General features: G+C 38.1%; 1 protein-coding gene across 1 annotated transcript in view; it reads left to right on the top strand.

Moving 5' to 3' along the window:
- LOC121072201 (von Willebrand factor D and EGF domain-containing protein-like) overlaps positions 1–23,511 on the top strand; it is a 177,984-nt gene that overhangs the window by 121,069 nt on the left and 33,404 nt on the right. Inside the window, exons 21-23 of the mRNA XM_040561583.1 lie at positions 12,776–13,654; positions 22,179–22,274; positions 23,091–23,186. Coding sequence (XP_040417517.1) covers positions 12,776–13,654; positions 22,179–22,274; positions 23,091–23,186 — 1,071 coding nt within the window. The remainder of the gene's footprint in view (positions 1–12,775; positions 13,655–22,178; positions 22,275–23,090; positions 23,187–23,511) is intronic.

Here is a 23,511-nt window from a genome sequence, read left to right as displayed (position 1 = left end):
TAAATGTTGTTGAGTAGAACAGATATTCTACAGATATAGATATTGGTATAGCAAATCAGAGACACACAGTACTTATATAAACATTAACCAATAAATTTGTGTATGTTCTAAAAAGGAAGCACAGACAGTAGTTGCCATTTACTATGATTTATACCTGTTATATACAGCTCCAGGCAAGACTTAAGAAATACCCCAAGTATGATGATCTGAAACGAATACACACTTCTTTCAAAAGCGAGCTGGATATCAGAGGCTGAGAAGTTGTTCCTCTTTTTCCTCTTGAATATGTAAACTGAATCAAGGACTTCATGCTACATATACAGCCATGCAACCTGGGGAGGGGATGAAAAGGATTTTTTTGTTCCATAACAGCCTTATATTCACTCACGTGAATTATGTCATAATATAAGCAATGAGAATCTTTACCTCTCTTCTCAGTCTTAGAAACAGTTTTCATTTGTCAGGACTTCAGGAACTGTAATTGCCTTATTTTCTATCTTTCTTGCCTTATGCAAGATGTCTGTATGGGCAAGATCAGCCTTTAAAATAATCATGCGCCTCAAGGTTAAATGAGAATAGTCATTCATTTTCATATTTAGAAACGAAAGTAATTGCTGCAGCTGTATGAGAGTCCTAATTTATAACCAAAATGATCGGTTTAACTCTCTTTCACGTGTGCTTTGCTAGTTCAAGCAGAAATATTTTATAACATTGATGATTAAAAGATATCAGACAAAAAGGAATGAACTTTCAATTAATTTTATGTACAGTTATGGATTATGAATATTGTGAAATCCTTCCTGTTAGAATAATAGCTTCTCTCCCTTGTAACTTATGCTATCAGTCTTCAAACAAAACAGAACAAATCCTCTTCAGCTTGTTACAGTGCTTGTTAAGGCATTGAGATTACATGTCATTTTTTTTCCAACTCTACTAACTTCAATGTAAAAATTCTCGTTAATTCCTTTTTTGTACTTTATTGGCTGTTTTTGACATGAAGTTGTACTCAGTTGTTACTATTTAATGATTAAGGTATGTGTGTTTTGATATAGAAATCATAAAAATTACCCAACTGCCCTTTGTAGACTACAGAGGAGAAAAAAAATGCCATAAGAAAATTTTTTCCTAAGTCCCTGTTTGATGAGAATATGTACCAAAAGTCCTTGATATGCGATAGGTTTTAATCTTTTGATGTACTTGGCGTACTGCAAACTATATAAATTCCAGAAATAAGTTTCTGAGCTCCATTTGCCTGCTTTGCCAACAGTGCAGGGCCTTATTCTCTTCTCACTTACATGTTTTACTCACTTTATATCAGCAGTCTGTACCAGTTTAAATCAACCAGACTTCGTTGAAACTATTTGTGAGGTACATCTGATTAGTCTTAAGGAAAAAAACATCACCAGTACCAAAGCCTGTATGGAGTTTCATACATAAAGGGAAATGTCTAATTTTAAAAATACATTCTCATATATACTGTTTCCAGGTAAACCAAATAAAATAAGCATTTATCTCCCTTCAAAATCCATAAAGCAGGTAACCTACACTTAAATATATATATATCTATTAGTAACATCAACAGTTCCTTAATTTTGTGAGTAGACAATAAGGAGGAAAGTCTAAGGAATTTAAATCTGCCCAGGCTTCACTGGGCATGCTTCACATTTGTATAACATATCTGTTACCTTTTTGTTGGAAGAGCCACATCTACTAAATCAAACCATGCAGTATCATAGATTACATTCTTGGCATAAAGATAATGAAAACATCTTAATGGGGGATGCTGGTGACGTGACTGCATATTGCAATATTAGTTCTCATCAGATGCTACTGGTATTTCTCTAGACTGGTTTCATCACTCACGGTCTCAGAGATACCCATCTGTTTGCACTTTCTTTTGCAGGTTAGAGAGGTAGGTGTCATCACAAAAGATTTATTTTTTTCCTATTAGTAAACCAGCAATTTTACTGGACAAAGCAGTGCCACATCTTTCACCAATAAACGATTGTTCAGAGCCAGCTTGTTCTGCCTCTTCTGGTTTAGGGAACTGAAGATCAGGGGAGAGGACTATTTTATGATCTCTGTAATCGAGTTCTGCTCTTTCTGTTCTGAACTGCTAGCACTCCTGCCCTAGCAGTTAATTTGCAGTACAGTAGACATTTGGCACTTGATATACGTTTGGATTTGCCAGCTATTTGTTATGTTTATATACCGCATTTTTCACTATTCCAGTACCTGCAGCGTGCTTCTGAACTCACTTTGATTTCACATCAGAGAGACCTCTGTGACCTTCTCATTTGCACCACTGTCAGATCAACATCAAGGTGTGGGTTTAAAAACTACATAAAATATTTTGAATTATAAGAATGGGTGTGTTTGAACACATAGTGTTCCAGAAGAGCACTAATGCCAGAAGAACATATTATTATTAACTTTTATATTAACTTTTGACCTTGAAATTACTGCTGTTATCATTAGCACTCATCATTGATCACTGTCCACAAAGAATAAATAACTCCTGAAAAACAAGACAGTAAGTGTTTCGGTCACCAACCCAAGGTTTCAGCTTTGGAGCTAACTCCAGGAGTAGGGACCTCTTGCTGCCTGGAACCAATTAAATGATTTTTCTTCAAAAAGTGACTGGTGAACATAGTGGAATCCTTTCATCAAACAGAATTGATGAATTTGCATTAAAAAGATCAAGGCCCAGATTCCAGTCTCGCTTACACCAGTGTAAATCAGAAGCGATCCCATTAAATGAAGAGCACTGCCCTAACAGCGTGAGCTGAGCGTTGTTCCTGGAAGACAGGCTGAAAAATGTTGAAAAGTAGGCACATCACAGGCTGAACCTTCAGCTACGAAATCTGTATGTATTGGCAGGTATAGACAGAACACACACACTTCCCAGCACTCAGAGGATGCTTTGCGATGAGGAACCAACCAGCCCTGACACCGTTTATGCAATGAGTTACAAGGCTCACTTGAAGGCAGGAATCTTTTGATACTGCAGTCATTAGCTGCAAAGTTAACTGAGATCCTTGCAGAGAAGACATAACAGAAATACAAAATAAGTGGTAAATATTACTTTGGTCTGTCTTTGTGTGGTAACAGCTGTCAGTGGCTGATTCTTGTGGGCTTGGAAGCTGGGAAGCATTGCTTCCCAAGGCCAGGGCTTCCAGCTCCTAGCCCTGACTCACGCCATTGAAACTCAGGCCACAATTCATCTTTGGAATTTGTGTTGGAAGTTGCTGATCCCTTTCCTAAACTACGTTTCAGAGTTTCTATTTTTTAGTATTTCAGGCCAAAATATAAATTTTTGCAACCTGACGAGTTATGTTGTGATGACATCTTCAACAGGGTATGTGATGAAAAGGCAGCTGAAGTGTGGTTAGAAATGACACACAAAGACATTCCATACAAATCTGGATTCATGAAACACATATTTTTGCAAATGGTATGCCAGTAATCTTCACAAGGCCAGGATCACCCGGGCATTTTGGACATAATCTATGACCCTTCCCTGCCCTCTGAGTATGTAATTGCCTCCAAAACCCCACTCCTGTACTTGTCAGGATAGAAAGGGAATCGCAGAGCCTTTCTGATGGTTCTTGCCTCTGTAGGGATACCTAATAAAATATTAAGTATTTTCAGAAGAAAACCTCAAGAGTGGCCTGCACAGTATGTGCTATGACCCAAACATAATAAATAAAGAAGGCATGGTAAGAATAATATGTTTAGATAATTTAAAAGATAAATGGTTTCCAGCTTCACTGATCCTTATACTCTGTCAATCCCAAATTTGTTAAGTGCTTCCAATCCAGATGATATATTTAGGAAATGATGTCGCTCAGCAATAGAAGCCCAATGAAGCCCAAGCCATAAAACCAGTAGGAAAGAGGACTAAGCTATATGCCATGAATAATATTTACATTCAATCAGAGCATCAAGTACAGATTACATTTCTCTCCTACCAAGAATGTGCCACGTTTTGCTTAAGCAATCACCATGCTGTCATGACTTTTAAGTGATAACAACAGCTCAGTCTGCAACAAATAATCTATAGAGGATACAGGCCCAGTAGGCTTGTGTGTTTGTTTGTTTGTTTGTTGTTTTGAGTTGACAGAACAGAGAGTAAGATCATCTCCTCTTAAACTTTCCAAGCAATATTTTATCATCTAGCTCTAATAGCACATAGCTTTTAAAGTGAGCCAACCCTATTTCCATAAATTTGATAACGTTGTTGTTTTATTAAAGGCACTTAGAAGTCTTTTGAAATTATAAGTAACTCATACTGGACCAATATCCTGGCCCCATTCAAGCAACACAAGAGTTTTGCCACTAAATGCAAAAGCAGAGCAAAAGATGGAGGAAAAGGATTCATAAACAATACAAGGCAGAGTACAGTAGCATGGGTAAAAAGATGGTGTGAAATTCATAGATTCATTATTGCTCATGACAAATTTGGGATTCTCATCATCTTGCTGTTGTTGGTAAGCAGGGACCTACAGAGGTAGGACACTCACTTCACTGAATTTATTTGCAGCAGCAGATTCACTGCCAATCCATGTGAATTTTGCCCAAATAATTGCACATCACATGTATAGAGCTAGTTCATTTCTGAAGGGACACAACAAGAGTCTGTGGCTAAAACAGCACTGTTCATCTTCTAGAATGCAGGACAGAATAATCTTTCATACTGATAATTTATCACATTGAGAGTTTATCTCATATTATGACAAAAAATACAAAATACATTTGTTTGATTATTTGTTTGTTTGTCTTGTTTTCAGTTCTGTAGGACACAGAGAGGTACAACTGCAAAGCAAAGATCATCAGCAAAACTCCCTAGTTTTATACACGGTGGAAGAGCTGATAAATCTTATATCTTACTGAAAAATAACAGCTCTCAACAAGTTTCTCCATGCTAGCACATGCTGCTTACAGTATTTATAGAATGTTGTCTTAAAAATCTTAGATTTGAATTGTTATTTGGTTCACGATATTTTAAAATCTTCTTCAGCTAATGCCTCACAGAATAGATAGCCCTTAAACCTCTTTCTTTTGTTGTCCCCCAGATGCCTCTGGTCAGCTCATAACTTCCTCTTTACAGGTGTCTGAATACAAAGAGGAGACCTTTCATCTTCTTGATGGCTATGTATGTCACAGTGTTAAAACCCTATGTGGCCTAGGGAGTTTGGTTAGACTATATGCAGATTAGCAGAACTGCCAAGGGAATTCTGCAGCACACAATCTGAAAACTTACTATCAAAATTCCTTGCTTTTTGCCTTTTTAAAATATATATTAGGAAAAAAAAATAACACTATATATAATTTTCAGCCAAATCAGTTGTAGTTTTGGAGAACTTATAAAAGCATGATTTCACCAAGAGTATTTATATGTGCTTTTATGGTATTAAAATAGATTCATTATTGGTCTCCAGCAAAGCATAGTTCAGATTGTTTCTTGGCTTTCATATGTAAAGTAGCTCATTTTTATGTGTTTACAGCCACAAACAACATAATTATAATTTTAGAGCATTTATTTCTTGTATCAAATAAAAAAGAGAATTTCTGTAAAATATTCAAATTTAAGCTACTTTTTCTTTGAAGAAATATTATGGATTTTCTTTTGAAGAAATGTTATGAACTTTCTTTATAATCTATTATTACAGTTCTAAAGTATTTTACATAGATTTTTCAGAGAACTAGGCAGGGTTGCTTCACTGAAGATCTGTCTTGATTTTGTCTATTTTGTGTATATCTACCAGCCTGTTCAAGTCATGAGAGAGTCTGAAGGCCCACAAGGCATCATCAGATAAGAAAAAAGTTTTTATTAATTTTTCCATCTTTCTCAGTGCTGAGCTGAAGTAAAATATACTGCCAATTCCTGAATAGAAAATATACTTTAGTTTTATGGAATCTATCTTAATTCTCTCTTTATAGCTGCTGAAATAATGCAGTTGTAGACTAAAATAATTGGAGAAGGTAGAACACAAAGATGAGAGGTAAAAGCCTCTGGTCTTTCAGCCTTAGGTCTGAGAGGTGGACAAGGGATAACAAAAGAATGAGCAATAAAATGGTTATGAGGGGGTTAAGAGGGTGATCCACGGTGTTTTCTAACACAACTATTCTTCTTCGCTTCCTGTTTTGTTAGCTGGGTATTCAGAGAAAAATACAGGAAGAACACTTAAAAACTGCAGAAGGGAATGGTTTACAGCCAATGAATGGAAGGAGCAGTGAAGGAGACAGAGTAACAAAGGAACAGAGAGCAGCAGGTCTCCCATGCAAGGGGTGAGAGCGCATGGAACATTTTGAGATTTCCCACCCCTAGGACAGAACTTTTCAATTAAGCCATGAAATAAACTGCCAGGTAGGAGAGGTGTTGAGAAAACACAGCTTGTTTGTAAGGAAAAATAGCTAGTTTATAATATACATATACAATCTGAAAAAGATATTAATAAAAATATATATTTTGATAAAGACAAAAAAAAAAATCCTGTTTGAGGAACACACTCATATTTCTGCATTCAATAATGCTCACACCATTTTTTAAAAACACAGTTTCCGGTGACACTGACTTTAAAAATTCTATTGAAAATTTATAGAAAACATAACAAAAGGAAACCAAACCAAACCAAACCAAGCCAAACAAACAAACAAGACCCACCAGCAATAAAAACAATAACAGCCCCAAACCAACAGAGTTTACAAACAAAGGAACAGACTACTTTATTTTCATCAAAGGCTCACCTTTTCCATACAGCTTTGTAGTCACTGGTGTCTTGCAACGTCTTGGCACTTTGCCTACATGTGATCCCTCGTCTCCAGAACTGTACTAGCTACTCATCAGGTAGTTGCATCAGGTATCTTGATTGTAGTTTTAGAAGTTCTGGGTGAAATCAGAATTGTAAAAAATATTTCAAAATGGCTGAATAAGAATTTCTTTTCCTGTCCTTGATGAAGACATTTTAAGAATTAACTTTGTCAGGGTGCACTTCAAGAAATCTGAGACTCTACCAAACTTCCCTGCAGTGTGAAGTTCTCTAAGTTCTTCTGGTCCTCTATGTCCTGTAACGTAATGTAGCCTCTGTGTTGAATCAGAGCAGAATCCCCTGAATTTACTTAAAATACAACAGTGCTAAACAAACATTAGTTTAAAGTTCACTATTTAGGAAATTTGAATATGCATGCTTCCAAGTATATGTAAATTATAATCAATTAAATACTTACAAAGCAGCAGACACAGCCATAGGTTCATTTGCTAATATTTGTGGGTATTATTTACTCTCAAAACAGGGAGATTCTTAAAGAAAGTTTAGTGGGTGAACTGGCTGCAGATCCCAGGTTTTCTTCACAAAAAGCATTATGATAGAGTAGTATGATTTTGTGTTTTATACACACAAAACAAATTTGCATTGCAGATTTCTAAATTACGAATGGTTTTACAGAATTGTGTACGTACAGCTGCAGCCACATTTGACAAACAAAAGAGTCTGCAACAGAGGAAGGAATTGTTTTAATGCCAGCTCCATAGAATATTCCCTACTGCTCATGGCACTGGTAGGTGAAGGGGAAGAGAATTGCTCAGGCAGAAACACCAGCAACACGATCTCATTTTTGACCAGGCTGAAACATAGCTCAGGGACAGTGAACTAGATGTTCACCTTTTAATTTTATTATTAAAGCAATGAGTGAATGAATTAACCTGGCACAGAAATGATGCTTTGAGAACATGGATTTTACTGAGGCTGAATATGCCTGTACAGATGGATGCAGAGTAGTGCAATTGCTTTGCTCATGTGTTGACCTGTCTGGATGTAGGGCACGTTAGGTCCACAAGCTGTCGAGCTGCATTAGCCCAGCATGAGCCAAATAGCCTGGCTGGTTTATTCTGTCTGCCTATGCACAGCTAGTGGCTCACACACAGAGCTTCACATCTTTCTGATTTGTGAATTCTAGATCTGGACACTTCTTACAGAAAAGTTATTACTGGCATCCCCTATTTCCAAATTTTTCAAAGAGGGGATTAACTTTTCTCTGTGCTTATTTTGTGTTTGATGTGTGTTCCTAAAATCTTTTACAACACCTTTGACTTTTCACTTTTTTTGCATAAAAAATAGGTAAAGCATCATGATCTCTAAACTGAAGCTACTGTCAAAATTTGTAATAATATTCCAGTCTTAGTCTTTAAAGCTCTTTTGTTCCTACAAAAATAATCCTGGCATTACACCTTCTGTAAAATTTGGGACATCAAAGCTGTACCTCTGTTAAGGGAGTTGAGGGATATTTCCAGTTGGGTATTCTGGGCGTTACTGTTTGTGATTGTAAGCAAAGGGACTTCAGTGACAGGGGAAATTCAACCAGCATCTAAGCATGGGGGAATTAAGGATGCTTCAAAGCAAGGACAGGAGAATCAAGGTTTCATTTCTGAATATTTGGGAGAGGGAAGATTTTAGGGTATGCTTGGATGGCTAAAGAGATGTAGGAATTAAATGTATTCTGAATAGAGAAAGAAGTTATGCCAAAACTTAATCAAATAAAACAGCAGATTAAGAGCTGATGGAGAAACAGAATTTCCCTAGAGCTTCCTATTGACAGCTGCTCCATTTCCCCTTTCTCACCAAGTAAATACAGAGAAAAAAAAATATTAATGCAAAAAAAATAGATAAATGGGATGATCCCTAATACTCTGGTAACAAGGCTTCTTAGACCAGTGTAATTTTTCTGTTCTATCTTGACATTTTAAATAAGATATATGTGCTGGTAGATGTTTCAAATTTTAAATGATGACCCACATAGCGCAATATGTCAGAAGAGCATTTCTCTGTCGACATTCTTCTGAATGAGAAATGTGCTACACAGCATGTACTACTAAATGTTAATAGCTCTAAAACTACACAAATTGTAAATTTATTGAATTGTGTTAATAATGAGATGAATTCTTAAACTACTCACAGAATTCTGAAAGAGTTGCAACCTGATCAGAATTAAAGGTGCCCATAACACTCTGAACTGAGAGGGGGAAGAAACCATCAACAGATGATCTTGTTAAGGAGAGGGAACCAGTCTCCAGATGAAGAGTAGGCTGTTTTGGGCTTTTTAGTAGAAAATAGGACAGAGCAACACCTGGATTACAACACAGAGATTGCATGTGCTGATAGTGTCTGCTACTTGTGATTGAATGAAAAAGTTACATTAAAAAAAAAAATCTTACTCTAATAGCTGTTAAGAGAAGCACAGCAATGAAGAGGAAGCAACTACTCATGTCTACAAGAGGTTTACAGCAAGAGCTTGAGGTGTCAGCTGCTAGTTGTGTCTCAGGGTGAGGCTGTCTCCAAGGCATATTGGTTGGGAAGAAATGTACGGAGATGCTCGAGTCTAAGTGAAGTCTTGGGTGAATGACACTTGGGTCACTGACTTAGTCCACCATGTCCCAGGCAAAGTATGAAATGCTGTCTCTCTGGAAACAGAAATGATTGGTGCCAGGAGGGGATGTGATTTCTCTTAATCCAAGTCTAGATGTAGCCTGTTTCTGAAAGCTTGAAAATGAAAAAAATAAAAATTAAAAAAAAAATGACAAACTCAAAAGAGAGAAAATATATTAGATTTCTTTACTGTGTTTCAGTGGTGATAACTCACCCTGGGTTTAAGATACTGTCGAGTGTCTGCTCTGTTTATGAACTGCTATTTTCACTAGGTTATATAGCTGTTTTATTATCTCCAGAATGAACATAATCCTCTTCATACACAGTAATCTAGTAGGTCACTACAAAATGCAATTCAGGCAAGAGAAGAAATCAGAATTTGCTGTGCCTTAACAATGCCATTATGGCATTGGCAAGCATGAGCCAGATACTGGTTATGATGATTCTGATTTATAATCTTAGCACAAGCAGTACAAGGTACCTCAAACACCAGGCAAACCAGTGGCCGAGGGCTTCTCATGTAGGGGAACTCCTAAACAGATGGAAAGTGTCCTGGTGTTGAGTTGGATGAGGGATTTAAACTTCTGTCTCTGAAATCTGGTCTCTGTCACTCTTGTTCTAATCTTCCCCAGATAGGGGAGAAAACAAAGGCATCTATCTTTGCAGGACCTGATTCTTCCTGGTGTTACACTGTGCTTACAGTGATGTAATTCTTGATAGGAATGGAGCCCTTTCTATGCACAGCTGGAACAAAGCATCAACTTCTCAGTCTCTTTTCCAAGTCCATGGAAAATAAACTCAGTTGTTCCCACTGCTGCACATTTCCCTGTTAGTATAGGCAGAAATACTAACGGTAGTGAAAATGTATTTTTGTACTGTCATATAACCTTGAGCACTTTGCCTTGTCATTTTTTTGTGTGATTTTCATCCAGTCCAATATGTAATCATACTGTGGCATCACAGTGAAAACCAGATTCACACAATCACACTTCTGCATTGATAATGGATTATACATTTGAAAATATTGATCAACTGCGAGGAAAATAAATTGAAGTAATACAGAATTTGAGAAAGCTGCTGACTACAGACAACTGAGTCTGCAATCTTTTGGTATATTTCTTTGTTTTGGTGTATTTAGATATCTGGAAAACTACAGAAATAATTTTTCAGGTATTCCGGAAAAATGCCATCAGATTCTAATCCCAACCAAATTGCACAGTATCTTTATAAGTAAAAATATGATAAAATGAAAGCTGAAAGGACACTGATGTAGCCACATTTGACCAATACCAAAGTTCCTGTGACAGTATCTTATGAAGTTTGGTGGCCTGTGCAAAGTAGATGAGGGACTTTAATCCATACATGCGATAAACAACCAAAATATTTACTGCTCTTCATTGGCAGTTTTATTTGAGGTGAAAAAAATTAATTATTACAGCTACACCCCAAAAACAGCATGCCCCCCCTAAAAAGGGAAGACGGAAGCTTATTTGCAGGGTGGGCATATCATATATCATCTAATAAGGAAATAAAATACTTTCATTTCTCAGATAGCCAGTCTGGCCCCCTCAGCAGTCACTAAATTCAGCTAAATGAAAAAGAAACGTTTGATTACAATACAGTGGAAGGAGCTCAAAGCTATAATCATGTGTCATTTAGGAAATTTGTTAGAGAGGTCATTTGGCCCTTCAGTGCCTGTTGATTTCTGGTCCCTGAATCAAACTTTCTAAACGCAGCAATAATCTCCTTTTGCTGATAACTTTCTGTGGAGATGTTTCTTTTTCTATCTCAGGTTCATTTTAAAAAATCATTTGACTTCTCCTATCTTCTCTTGCTCTTGTCACTGATGTCCTCCCCTCCTCACAATCTCCTTTCTTCCATTCTGTGTATCTCATCATTCATCAGCCTTGCCTTGGACAGTAAAATCCATGGATTTGCCTACTGCTGATGCCCATAACTTGATCCACTACCACGTACCACTCCAAAACATGATGCTTCAGGGCAACAAAAACTCATCAGCCAGAAGAATGACACTGTTTACCAGCCAAATCAGCACAGCTTTGGATGCCAGGTTTTCCTTTGATCTAGTCAATGCTCTAAATTTATTTTTGACCTTTGCCGAGTGTCTTTATCTCTCTTCTTGCTAACTATGACTAATTTCTACATTAGTAGGAGTTTTATGAAAGTGATTAATATTTATATTTAAAAGGTAGAGATACATCCCACGTGGGGTTAACCCTAGAACCAAGTGAGTTTTTTTTCGTTCAGGATCCAATACATTCCATTTCCTATGGAGTGAGTATGCCAGAAGTGGTTAAAAATAGCTTCTTCCATTCATTAGAGTCAGCAGATAGCCATTAATCTTCCTGAAAGTATTGATTCAAACTACTTGTCTCCACTTTCAAGGCCCTTCACAGACTAGCCTCTCCCCATCTATCATCTCTACTTACACTACGGAAAAGGTGGCTGGCTTTGTAACAAGTGGGTGACAGTTACAAGCCAGCAGCCTTTCTTACATGCTGCCCCTCACATCTGGAGGGAGCTGTACACAGTACTAACAAAGGTTTTCCATTTGTCTCCTTTACATGCTTTCCTCAAACTTTCCTTTGCCATAAGGACTACAAAAGCATTGCATAGTTATACACTGATGTGATTGGACTAGAATCTGTCTAGGACGTGATCTTGCCAAGGACTGTCTTATCATTTCTTCATTTCTCCATCTCTGATATCTATCTGTCCCAAACTGCAATGTCATGTCTTACTCCTAGACTGCAAGAACTTGAATGCAAAGTCTCTGCACTAGGTACTGCCTAGCAGGACATTTCCCAGCACACTACTGCAAAATATGCAGGTAATCAGAAACAAATGCTTGCTCAGGTGGTCAACAACTGTAGGGAGCATGAGAGAACGGCACACAGTGCCAAAACCTCATGGACTAGCATAGGTCAAAACTAGTAGAACAGCATGGCAAGTGTTTTTTGCCTGGCTGTTATCCCCCATAAGTTCAGTGCTGATCCTTAAAGAATAATGCCTGTCTACCACTGAGAGTTACTATCTTAGTCTTAATATCAGACCAGCATAATTATATTTCATCTAGCTCATAAACTTATTCTGTAAGTTTCTGTATTGCAGTTCCCTGTGCATCCAGTGCTGTCGTTACCCATAGCAGACAATACTGTGACATTTCTACACCAGCCAGCATAGATAAGCCCTTAATATAGATGGCAGATTATTGCATTTACTTCTAGAATTGATATTCTGTTGTTTGCTCATAATCTAAATGGTCACGGTGGTTTCTTTAAACACTACACCAGCAAATTTGACTAGTGTATATCTTCCTTCTGCCCTAGATTCAAGATCTTCCCAAAGCCATGTGGATGTTGCTGAGAGAAATAGCAAAGATGCTAGAAGCTCTCACCAGGAAGGCAAGACATTAAGAAACATATATTCCCTTCTTTCCCGAACCCAAGTTCCAAGACAACAAGCTACGTACTTTATGGAAAGAAACCACACAGTCATTAACACTCCATTTCTTACATTGAAAAGGAAGATTTCCCAGGCTCAGACATTGTCAGAAAAAAAATATGTTATGGAGTCCATGGCACCTGAGAAACAGACTTCTCTTGGAAAAAGAAGTGATGCACACACTTTCCTTCTGCACGAGGAACCAGACCGCAGAACAGCAGCTGTCAGTGTGACAACCCCTACTGCTGTGCATTTTAAGCAGTACAAACCAGGTCCAACACGGACCGCTCCTTCTCATCACAACCCAAATGCAAGCTCATTCTTTGCAAGGCCACATGCTGCTCAGCAAGCTTGTTCCAGATACAGCTATCTTCCCAGAAAATGGCCCAGTCAAATCACAGTCTCAAAGACCAAACCCTCCCAAAATTTCCTGACAGAGCAGCGAACATCTTTGGAAACACACCTCACACCCTCTTTTCATCCATTAGGTTATTCCCTTGACACAGCTCCCCGGACTGCCACCATCCCACCTGGGCCTGTTCACCCTGCAAGGCTACCAGCACAGACCGCAGCGCTCAGGCAGGCATACAAGGCAGCACTGGACCATGTGGAACTGCCAAAAACCATCAGTGGGATGCGTCAGGACATCATCTGTGCTAACACGCCATGCTTCAGTGGTGTGCAGTGTGAGCCAGACGAAGATGGAGGGTTTAAATGTGGGCCTTGTCCCATGGGATACAGCGGTAACGGAATCATGTGTGAAGGTAAGGGAGAAAATCCTCTTCCAAATTCCTTCATGCCTTTAAATATATTTCTAAGTATAAATAAAATCACTTTCAAAAATTATAAATAATTTTGATTATATATTTACAGATGTTGCCAGCTGAGATCATACTGTTTTTCAAAGCCAATTACATTTTAAAGTAATAGAAAAACTTATTCTATAACTCAGAAGTTCTTTCTGCTTACAAAAATGACATATTTACTTGATAATATCTAATCTACTGAAACCAGGACTAGATTGCGATCTTACTTGCCCTTGCTTAAGGCCAGATTCATTTTACTGAAATCATTACATTTGAAACCATATAAAACTTTGTAGGAAAGAGTAAAATTAACTCTATTTGTCTATGCAACACATATTCTATGAAAAACTAATTGTTCTGCTATCTTAAAAATTACTTTTAAATATCTATCTAATACCCTAAATATAAAACTGAACCTGTCATCTGAAATGTATAGCACCAGAAGAGTTTTCACAATATATTGACTTATTTATTAGGCATTTTAAAATACCTCGGTAAAGCAATAGTATTACACACATTTCTAAAACAATGAGTTCTCTGACTTGGCTCTCATTAATTATACCTTTTGTTGAAATCCTTCTGTTAAGTTGATGTCTTAATTGGCCTTTTACTACACAAAGCAGAAGTGTAGTGAATCTATTCAATTTGTAGTAACCTATTGAATTTTCTTTTGCCAGTGGTTTCTCACATCCTGTACCCACAGCAGACAGGTGTGGCAGGGCCTCAGCAGGGCTCAGAACCCCTGTGGTTCCCTGCTGCTCACGAGTCTTTTTGGGGGTGTAAAGCCCCCAGCAGCACGGCAGCCCTCTGAGCTTAGAGAAGTCCTGGAGACATGCTGCAAAATGCATGAGGAAAAATTACTATAATCCTGCATGCTGTAATTTTCACCTATTTGCACATTTCTGAAATGACCCTTCTAAAGGGCTGAAGGTTGTTTGGCCCATCAAGAAAGACCCCATCTTTTATGCCTGGAGCTGGAAACACACTATGTAGCTCCGAGTATTGGGAAACTCAAAGCAAGCTGGAGTGCAGGATGGCCTCCCCTCAAAGACAAGGCCTAGGTACAGATGAATATTTACAAATACAGATATTCAGCTGCCAGTGTATAAATAAATTTACTATGCCCATCAGTACAGTCCTTAAAACATAAATCTACCTGTGCCTTTTACTGTCTCACAAGACAAGATGTTTTCTTCAATTACTGGAATTACAGAAAACCTCTCTGGAGAGTCCTTAAGTTGAAATAGCTTATTGCCAACATCATTCTCTGTCTCAGGGCTTGATGACATGGTACACAAACATCCTTTATTTCTCTCCTGTCACTGACCACATCACCTGACTTAATAATAAGCCTGTCTGCTTCACCCCAAGCCACTGTGCGCACCTGCGACTGCTGTCCTGGAGCAGGGCCAGGAATGCCTCTGCCGCCGGCTCTGTGTGAAGAGCATCCATTGTACCTCCAGCTGCTGGCGTCTCTTTGCATGTCAGATGCAGCTGGCTGATCATGACAGATGAAGGAGAAAGATGACAACAATTCCTTGCATTAAGGCCTTGCCAGAATGTCTGCTATCAGCACCTGACGATGCAGGCACGATCGTACTGATTTCCCACAAAACAGTAGTACCCTCTCAGCGCAGACGGCAGCAAAACTGAGCAAGTGATCAAAGCTTAGATGAGGCAAAACTTTGTGAAATCTTCAGACTTTGATGCAGCATGTCAAGCGAGCAAAAATGTCCAGCCTCAGACACTATTGAGAACTGTCACCACCTCATTTGATGCCGAAATTCACCGAGATAAAAGGAACGGCCCATCGGTAGCAAGGTTTAATACCTGTGGAACTTGAGGGGATGTGACCTTTGTTTAATAAGAGTTCCTGAAAATACTCTGAGATAATAAATGCTTTACTGAGTGGTATTTATCTTGTGACAGAATGTAGATTTATTTGTTTATTTATTTCAGTTGTGCGGATTCAAAATTAAGCGTGGAGGGAATGGTAGGGAAAAAAATAAGCAGCATCCTGAAAATGAATTTGTCCTCTAAAATAAATCATGCAAGATTTTGATTCTTTAATATTCTTATCCCTTTGTACAAGCCCCTCACGCTGCCCCCTGGTTTAGTCAGAGGTCCTCTCCCTCCATTTTGTTTTCCTGCTTTGGGCATCACAGAGCCACAGGAGCTGGAGGAGGCCCTGGGGATCACCAGGTCCAATCTCCTGCCTTCTTTTGGAAGAGCAGAGCTAGATCTCAGTGTGTTTGGCTTACACTCAGACATCTAAAACTAAACTGAGATATTTTCAGATGCTCTTAGCACTATCTTTTTAGATCACTCCCTTCAGTACCAACAACTTTGTCATCTGTAAGATGTAGGACCTTGCTTTTACCCATCTTGCTTTGACATAAAAAGCAGTAGGGACTGAATTCTCTTATTTCTGACAGCAGCTAATTACTACGAGGATAAGCCAAGGTGAAGTAGTTCCTCGAGGATGGAATCCCTACTTCCATACCCCTTCCTACAGCTGGCCAGGTTCTCGGCTTGTAGAGCTCTTTTATCTTCCTGCACAAAGGCAGCATTATGATTTATCAGCAGCCTAATGTCAAGGCGAGCCTGCTAAATAGGCAAGGCCTTGACACACATCATTTCAGAGGAGCATTTTGGAGAAAGCTGACATCACCTATGCTATAATAAAAATAAGCAGGAGAAATAAGGCCTATGGTTGTCCGCTGCATTCTTCTGCATATTCACTTGCAGAAGATGCTTGCTTTTCTTTGTGGAGTAAACTTAGCCAAGAGTTCCTCTGGTGATGAGGGAGGTTGTGAAATAGATAATTTTCACTCTACATGTCCTTTTCAAAGATACATATCAAAACACCAACACACTATTATGGTACACTCTTAGCAGTGTTACAGGACAGTCCCTATCACCAGTCAAAGTGCACTACAGAAGTGTCCTAACACCTACAGAGCTTTGAACATTTCAGCTCACTATGGCAGTAATTAAAAAAAATAGTCCTTTAATAATGCATAACTAGTTCAAACATCGTTTTGAACACTTCACTGTGTAACATTAGAGGCTAATGCTCTAAAATATTTGTTAATGTTAGTCACACGAGAGCCATTACTGACCGGCCTGCCTGTGTTCTCCCCACAACAGGGACACAGGCCTGCACTTCCAAAGACACCATATCCACTGGACAAGGAAACAAATGCTGGCTTTTCCCTGAGCTCATTTTATTCACCAGGGTCTGTGCATATGGCACTGTCTGAGAGCAGCTGTTATGTTTCTTGAGCTCCTTAGGGTGCCCTAAGGTGGAACATGTCCTTTCCACTCGATAACAGGGTTGAAGCAGACAAAAAATTCTGCTCAGGGCATTTTTGTTGTGCTTCTTTCTGAGAGACCTAAACCTGAACGCTGAAGAAAAACAAGAATTTAAGCCAAATTCCTGGTCATCCTTGTTTTTATTTTTCTAACCCCAACTTTGTTCAATAGGAAGTGTCTGATTACTAAAATTCTACAGCTAAAAAAACAGACAGTTCTGTAAAATCAAGTCAATAACTTAAAACCATTTAGGATTAGGTGATGGTTAAGGACTATTATGTTTCTAGTTTTTAGTAGTCATAAAAGTTCCTCAGACTTCCTGTGGAGAATAAAGTCGTGCTACTTTAGAAACAAAGTGTTTTCTTAAAATGTTAAATCAGTAAAACTCTTGGGTTATTTTACAGGTTTTGCACAGTATTTTCTGAGGGAAGGGGAATTCTCGAACAGCAGCAGTCACGCTTTCCTCTCAGGAGTTAAAAATACACCATTGCCTTGACATTACAAAACCAAATAATTTTCAAAATAATGGGAAAGACAAAGTAGTTGGGAATGTATTACAACCTCAGGATACACAGCTGGATGAAACAAGGCTAAAAAATCAGTTAGCTGACATTTGTCTGGTCTGACATTTTTACACCCAAAAAGCTCTACCATATCAAACCAAAAGTCCTTCCTCTGTCTCCAACAGCTGCTAACAGCAGATGTCCAGAATTATTTGGGAAAAATAGAGGAATACTGTCCAGAATAGTCACCCAGCAAGTTGTGGATTGTGTGTTTAAAAAAGCAAAGGTGATGTCTTTGTAATTGATATCTCCCAGTATGTACTTCTGTAAGTTTACCAAAATGCTTTTAGAACCCCTACAAAGTTTTGTTGTCCACAGTCCTACTGACAAGCTTCACAGAGGAACTGTGAGCTCCCTTTAAACTAGCTGCCTGCTAGCTTTACATCTGTCTGTCTTGCAGAGCAAGAAACAGTAAGCAACCGTATCCTGTTCAACCTTTCCAGCCCCCATATAATTTTGTAGTTTTCCATCCTATCCCCCTAAGCTTTGTTTTTCCCAAAGACTTAATCTACTGGTTTTTTTTGTACAAAAGCTCCTCTGTAACTCTGGTTATCCTTGTCACCTTTTTTCTGTATCTTTTCCACTTTTACTATAGCTTTTCCAAGCCGGGGGGATCAGAACAGCACATGGTATTTAAGATGCAGCTCACCATGGATACAGGCCATAATAAAGTCTGGCATTTTGTGCTCTGCTCATTTTCTAACAATTCCTAACATTTTATTTGCTTTTTTGACTGCAGATGAGCACTCAGCTGACATTTCACAAAACAAAATCCATTAGTACAGCCTAACCAGAACTGTTGTCTGCATTTGTACTCCCAATTTAGTCAGACAAGTTAATCTTGTTAATTTTCTATTTGCTATGATAGGTATTTATTTCATAAATGGACTCTGGGCTGCTGGACTATTTAAGTATGCACGAGTTATTTTAATTGCACTAATACATGATTTAACCCTACGCTTATTGCCTTTCTCTGTTAAAGACATGCAAAAGAAAGGCTTTACTACATGTCTGTTAAAGAGGAAAATCAATAATCTGGATACTTTACAACTTCTTTTTTCTTTTTTTTTTTTTTCCCTCCCTTGTGCTGCACATATTAAAACTTCATCTGCACATCTAGGAAAGTAGGTTAGCACATCTTTGAAAGAAAATAATTGTAGTTCAGTAATTACAGGAAACCAGGTAGTCTACACTCCTGACCTGACTGTTTTTCACATTTTAAACTGAAACTGCAGGTAACCTCATACCTTTGAGCCTTGCCTTAGTGGTGCAAGTCCAGGACCTGCCAGGCTGGGCTGCACAGGCGGTTATTCGCTGTTGAGATGTCAAGCAATAACTCTGCCCTGGAAGCCATTTGCTGATTAGGGTATGATTAGGGTATCAGAAATGGAGGAACCAACACATCATCTAGTATTTCTGAGTTTCTTCAAAGTTATCGTAGAGAAACCCATAAAAAGTGCATGATCTCATTTTAATGGAAAAAAAAAAAATAGTTTCAGGATATTTTCCAAAAAGCCCTTTCAAATAAAACAATAATGGACTTCTCCATTTTTGCCTGCAGACTTTAAATTATGAACAAAAACATACACATTTGACAGCAAGATTGACCATTTACAACAATGTTTTTCTCTTTACTGTTATCTTATACCATCCAAAAATGTTTAGTATAAAAACACTGCAATACCTTTGTACAATTTAGCAAATGTTTATGGAAAAACATGTTCATTCCAGAAGATGAAAGATAGAAGTCTTGGAAAAGAATTTGACATAAACAGTATATTTCTATTACTGAGAAAAATGTTTTTTAGGTGAATGTTGCTCTCCCACTGCCATTGCAGCCAGTGTTCAGTTTTTATCTTCTGCTATTCACCAATAATAGAATAGTTTTAAGTGTTTTAATATTAAGTGTCACAATAAGATCTAATTATTTGAATATCTAAAATACTATGTTCTTTTCTGACAGTTCAGATGCATCTCAAAATGTGTAAAGGCCAGCTGGAAAGCTGTCTATTCAAATGGACGCATTCACTTTAAGTGCTATATACAAAACACGCTGAAATAAAGCATAATACGTTTGAATGTTACTGTGCTCGGCATAGCACTTAGGGACCTGGAGGCTTTATGCAACCATCATACTACAGGAAAGGAAACATATTTCATGTACTTCAAAAAGTACATTTTCCCCAGGTTTTGTGTTTCCCAGTCTCTGTGCAGAGAATGTGATTCAGTTCAGCTTGCTGTAATTTCTACTTGCAAAGCAATCCCTTGTTAGCAAGTCCTATGCTTACCCAAGCACAGAGGAATTAAGATGTTTCAAGTGCACACAGGTCAGGCTGGCACCCCTATTTCAAAGCAAGGTGTCATTGACTTCAGTGAGATCTATGGCAAGCCCCTGAACACGAGAGGTGGCTTACAAATACAGTGCTGCCATTTAAAAAGTTTAACAAATTTCTTTGAAAACAGCTTCCATTTCTTTCGCCTTTCTTCCCCTTGCCATTTCATCATGGACTGCTGCCTGCTGTTTGCCCTAAGGGCACGAGACCCCGAGCCGCCTGAGCCTCTGACCTGCTCTGAGCTGCTGCCAGTGGCTGGATCAGAAGAACTTTGGGGAAGTGTGATGCTAACTGCTTTAGTGGGTCTAAACCAAATCTGTTTAGCTGTCCAGAAAATGTCGATTTTTTTTATTCTTTTTTTCCCCCGATGTACACTTCAAATTTCAGCTAAACACATGCTGAATTGGAAACGTCTAAACCTTATAGCCCATCAAATCAAAACTAAATTTAGCTTAATGACATTCCCAGCATGAGTAGTATGGATCTAAACTATATCAAGTTGTCTCCGCTCAAGCATGTCAAATCCTGAAGTTATATTAATACAGTACTGAAAATTTCACCCTTAAAACCTAATGGTAACAGGAAATGTAAATACTGAACTACCTGAAGAGCAGATCTAATAACAAATACATTTCTTTAATGTTATTTGTGTGAAAGGATTTATTTAAAGGTACTTTCTTGGAGTTTGTCTTTATAACTGCAATTAAAATATGTGTGGTGGCTTTCATAATGTTTTGGATGGCAAAGTTCAGATGCAATGGCCTCCTGTGAAGGCTTGGTGATAGCCCAAGAGGTGAGGCCTTCACAGCATGAGCTTCATTTAAATTCTGTCATGCCACAAGTATTTGTCCTTTAGTGTTCCAATTGCACAGTCCATTTTACATTTGTAAGAAAAAAATATTTATTTATTTATTTATTTGGTAACAATACTGAAAATCAAAGATGCTTTCTTTCAGATCTCTATAGTGTCTTTCACTATCATGCATTTTTCCTTGGAATAACCTTGCTTAGCTTCATACCCATTATAAAAAATACAACCCTGCCAGTAAAGTGTGCCAAAGTACAACATTTTTCTCTGTGTTCACTTCCCAAGCTTGTGGATAGATATTTTTCATTCTGTTATGCAGTGTGATATTTTTTCTGAAGGCGTAAGGGAGAGCCAGCAGACACACACGTCTTGCTCTGTTCCTGCACCCAGAGCTCCTTAAGATAAGTTTCAGTGCATTTCCTATGGCAGTGCCTTCTCCCTCCGTCTCTGGGATGTGGCGTAGAAGAGTACCTCTTGTTAGAGAGTTACAAATACAAGTATTCATGATAGTAAATGTTAGGTGCTTACCTTTGTCATTAGGTTTAGGAGGGTAAACTTTTCTTGCCCATGAACAATTAAATGCATTAAGAATGTGCCTAAATCAAACTCCAGCTGGGAATCAGCTTTTGTCTCTCCACTGAATATGTGAAATGCTCAGAATAAACAGCTCATTAGGCAGAGAAGATAAGCAATGTGAAACCCCCTCAACAGTCCCTGACATTCAGATCTCTTTTCTGGAATCTCATTGCTTGACATGTAATGACCATCATTTAAAAAACAAACTAAGTGTCTTCAGCAAATAACCTGTTTCCAGAGCTGCAATAATTTCCAGCTTTATGCCATACACCTGCACGTGCCCCCTTCCACAGAATGACACTGCGTACTGCAATACATCAAGAAATCATTATCTAACATTCTGCTTTGTCTGCAGACCTCAAACAACCCATTAAACATTTAAATTGTTCCTTAAATGTTTGTCATTTTGCTGACAAATCTCCTTACAACTCTTTTATCCAGAGGAAACACTTCACCTCTGCTCTGGGGTAACTTTTGACACCCATTAAGGCTTACTGAACGTCCATGAGGCTAATTTGTACAGAGGGAAGGGCAAGGTGTTTCATATTGTGAACTACATTTGTATTCAGTCCATTGAGGCTAATTTGTACAGAGGGAAGGGCAAGGTGTTTCATATTGTGAACTACATTTGTATTCAGTCCATTTTAGACTTCAAAAATATTTACTTACAAATGGGCATGCACAGAAGTTAAACACGACTATGTTAGCACCACATTACTAATGTGATATCTGTTTTTATCCTGCAGTTTTTCCTAGTAGCCAAATTTCTTGTTGGATTAATAAAATGGTGAAAAGTAGTAACAAGTACTGTGCTCATAGCCACACAGAATGTAGTACTCGAGGTGTTTTCTTTTTCTCATGCTTTATTCTGCCTGTGCTTCTTGCAGTGCAGTGTGATCCACCGTGTGAGAACGGAGGCACTTGCGTAGCTCAAAATACTTGTTCTTGTGCTTATGGATTTGTTGGTCCTCGATGTGAAACAAGTATGTACAAATTCATTGAGGCTTTTTTCCCCATTACACGTTTGAATTTGCAGAAAATGATATGACAAAAAAAAAAAAAAAAAAAACTTTTTAATTTTCTCTATTTCTCCTTAAAATTATGGTTGAATACAGCAAGGAAATCAAAGTATAATATATAGAAGTAATACAGTAGCTGAACTATTTCAGTGCATATATTCACCAGCAACATAGTTGTATTATGTAAAAATATGCACATCTATATCAACATATTCTACATAAAAGTGCTTCTGGAAAAAAAAAAAAAAAAAAAAAAAAAAAACAAAGCAAAAACCTCCATGTTATTTATAGTAACGTTTATGAAATTCAAGGTAGTGTGAGTGAATGCAGTAACACTAATTTTGAGAACACAAAAAGGCCATGCCTATTAGGAGTCGTGTTACTGTGCAAAACAAGTTGCAAAAGAGTCTCAATATATAGAACATCTGGGAAAAAAAACAGCCTTCAAACCCTTCTATGTTAGCTGAATGGCGAAATATATGCACTTGCATTATTACAGTCCTTGCTGCTGATTTAAGTATCAGGCTGCCCTTGACAGGAATATAATTTTATCTGTGAAACAGGGTAGCTTGAATACTTAAAGACCAAAGAATTTTAGATGCAAGATTTCTGATGGAAATAGTGGGCAGAAAAGAGAAAGAAAACCATGGGAAGAGACAGATTCATTCCTCAGTTTAACTCTTGGACTAAAACCATGAGTTATTTGCTGTATTAGAGCATCTCTAAGAATCAAAATTGGTATTACTGATAACAGATTTAGATCCTTTGTGCTTTTCCTAGTGGTGTGTAACAGACACTGCCATAATGGTGGGGTCTGTGTGTCGCCAGATGAGTGCAAATGCAAAAGTGGATGGAGCAACCCGTCTTGTGAAATCGGTAAGTGGTTAGAAATAACTGGTCCCCCATTTCTTTTGCTGCCTGAAATCCATGTGGTTTGTGCAATTCAGCAGTCAGAGCGGGAATTGCTTGAAAAATTAAAATGTAAGAAGAGCAGGAGACCTAGTAAAGGGCAAAACCTCGAAGGCTTTGAGATTGTGTAAGTATTCATAAGTTTAGCTGTTTATGTGAATCTCAGGGTCACTTACAGGAAACCCACAAGCAGAATCTTTTTGCAGCTTTTATAAGCTCACACAATTCTGGAATTTATTCTTAGTGTGCACAGAAATGAAAATAAAGTTATTCACCACATCAGCAGTTACAA

The sequence above is a fragment of the Cygnus olor genome, chromosome 6 (assembly GCF_009769625.2).
Source record: "Cygnus olor isolate bCygOlo1 chromosome 6, bCygOlo1.pri.v2, whole genome shotgun sequence".
NCBI lineage: Eukaryota > Metazoa > Chordata > Aves > Anseriformes > Anatidae > Cygnus > Cygnus olor.
Note: the sequence above shows the minus strand (reverse complement) of the source record. Positions and strands in the feature narration are given on the sequence as shown.